Source organism: Eimeria mitis, genomic scaffold (assembly GCF_000499745.2).
Source record: "Eimeria mitis Houghton genomic scaffold, Emh_scaff577, whole genome shotgun sequence".
NCBI classification, from domain to species: Eukaryota; Apicomplexa; class Conoidasida; order Eucoccidiorida; family Eimeriidae; genus Eimeria; species Eimeria mitis.
This window is the reverse complement of record NW_013574014.1, coordinates 8,234-8,977: the sequence shown is the minus strand read 5'-3', so window position 1 is coordinate 8,977 and position 744 is coordinate 8,234. Positions and strand designations below refer to the sequence as shown.

Below are 744 nucleotides of genomic sequence, written 5' to 3'. Positions count from 1 at the left end.
CAGCAGCACCAGCCGCTGGTGCTTCCGCTACAGCAGCTGCAGCAAGTGGTGCTACTGCTGCTGCTCCTGCAGCAGCAAGTGGCACTGCAGCAGCAGCAGCAGCAGCAGCAGCAGCAGCAGAGCTCAGCAGCACCAGCGTTGTGTTTTCTTTGTTCTGGTGTCTCCGGAGACAGAGCGGGGGGACAGCTGCTGCATGGGCTGCGGTGAGGCTCCATAGGTGCAGACAAGAGCAGGCATCATCTGCTGCTGCAGTTGCTGCTGCAGCAGCTGCTGCTGCTGCTGCGGCGGCAGCATACCACTAGCAGCAGCAGCAGCTGCTGCTGCAGGTGCAGCAAGAGATACAGTCAAAGGGTTAGTGAAGGGAATGCTGCAGTAGGAGACAGGCAGCAGCTGCGGCTCGTAGGGGCCCCCCCAATACACAGGGCACAGGGGCCCCCCGGGGCCCTGGGGGCCCCCGGGGGCCCCCTGCAGCATTGCTGCTGCTGCTGCTGCTGCTGCTGGAGAGCCGCTGCTGCAGTCCCATACAGGAAAATACTGGGGCCAGGTAGTGCTGCCTGCAGCAGCAGCAACAGCAGCAGCAGCAACAGCAACAGCAGCAGCAGATGTACGAGTGACAGCGGCAGGAGCAGCAGCAACCCTAGCAACAGCAGCAGCAGAATGTGCAGCTACAACAGCAGCAATAGAAGCAGCAGCAGCAGCAGCACTAGGAGCAACAACAACAGCAGCAATGACAGCAGCAGCAAG

The 744-nt window shown here is 61.6% G+C and overlaps 1 protein-coding gene across 1 annotated transcript in view; it reads left to right on the top strand.

The window, feature by feature from the left end:
* EMH_0016740 (WD domain, G-beta repeat-containing protein, putative) overlaps positions 1 to 207 on the top strand; it is a gene marked incomplete at both ends in the record, with an annotated part of 7,298 nt that extends 7,091 nt beyond the window's left edge. Inside the window, one exon of the mRNA XM_013500716.1 lies at positions 3 to 207. Coding sequence (XP_013356170.1) covers positions 3 to 207 — 205 coding nt within the window. The remainder of the gene's footprint in view (positions 1 to 2) is intronic.
* Between the last annotated feature and the right edge of the window lie 537 nt (positions 208 to 744).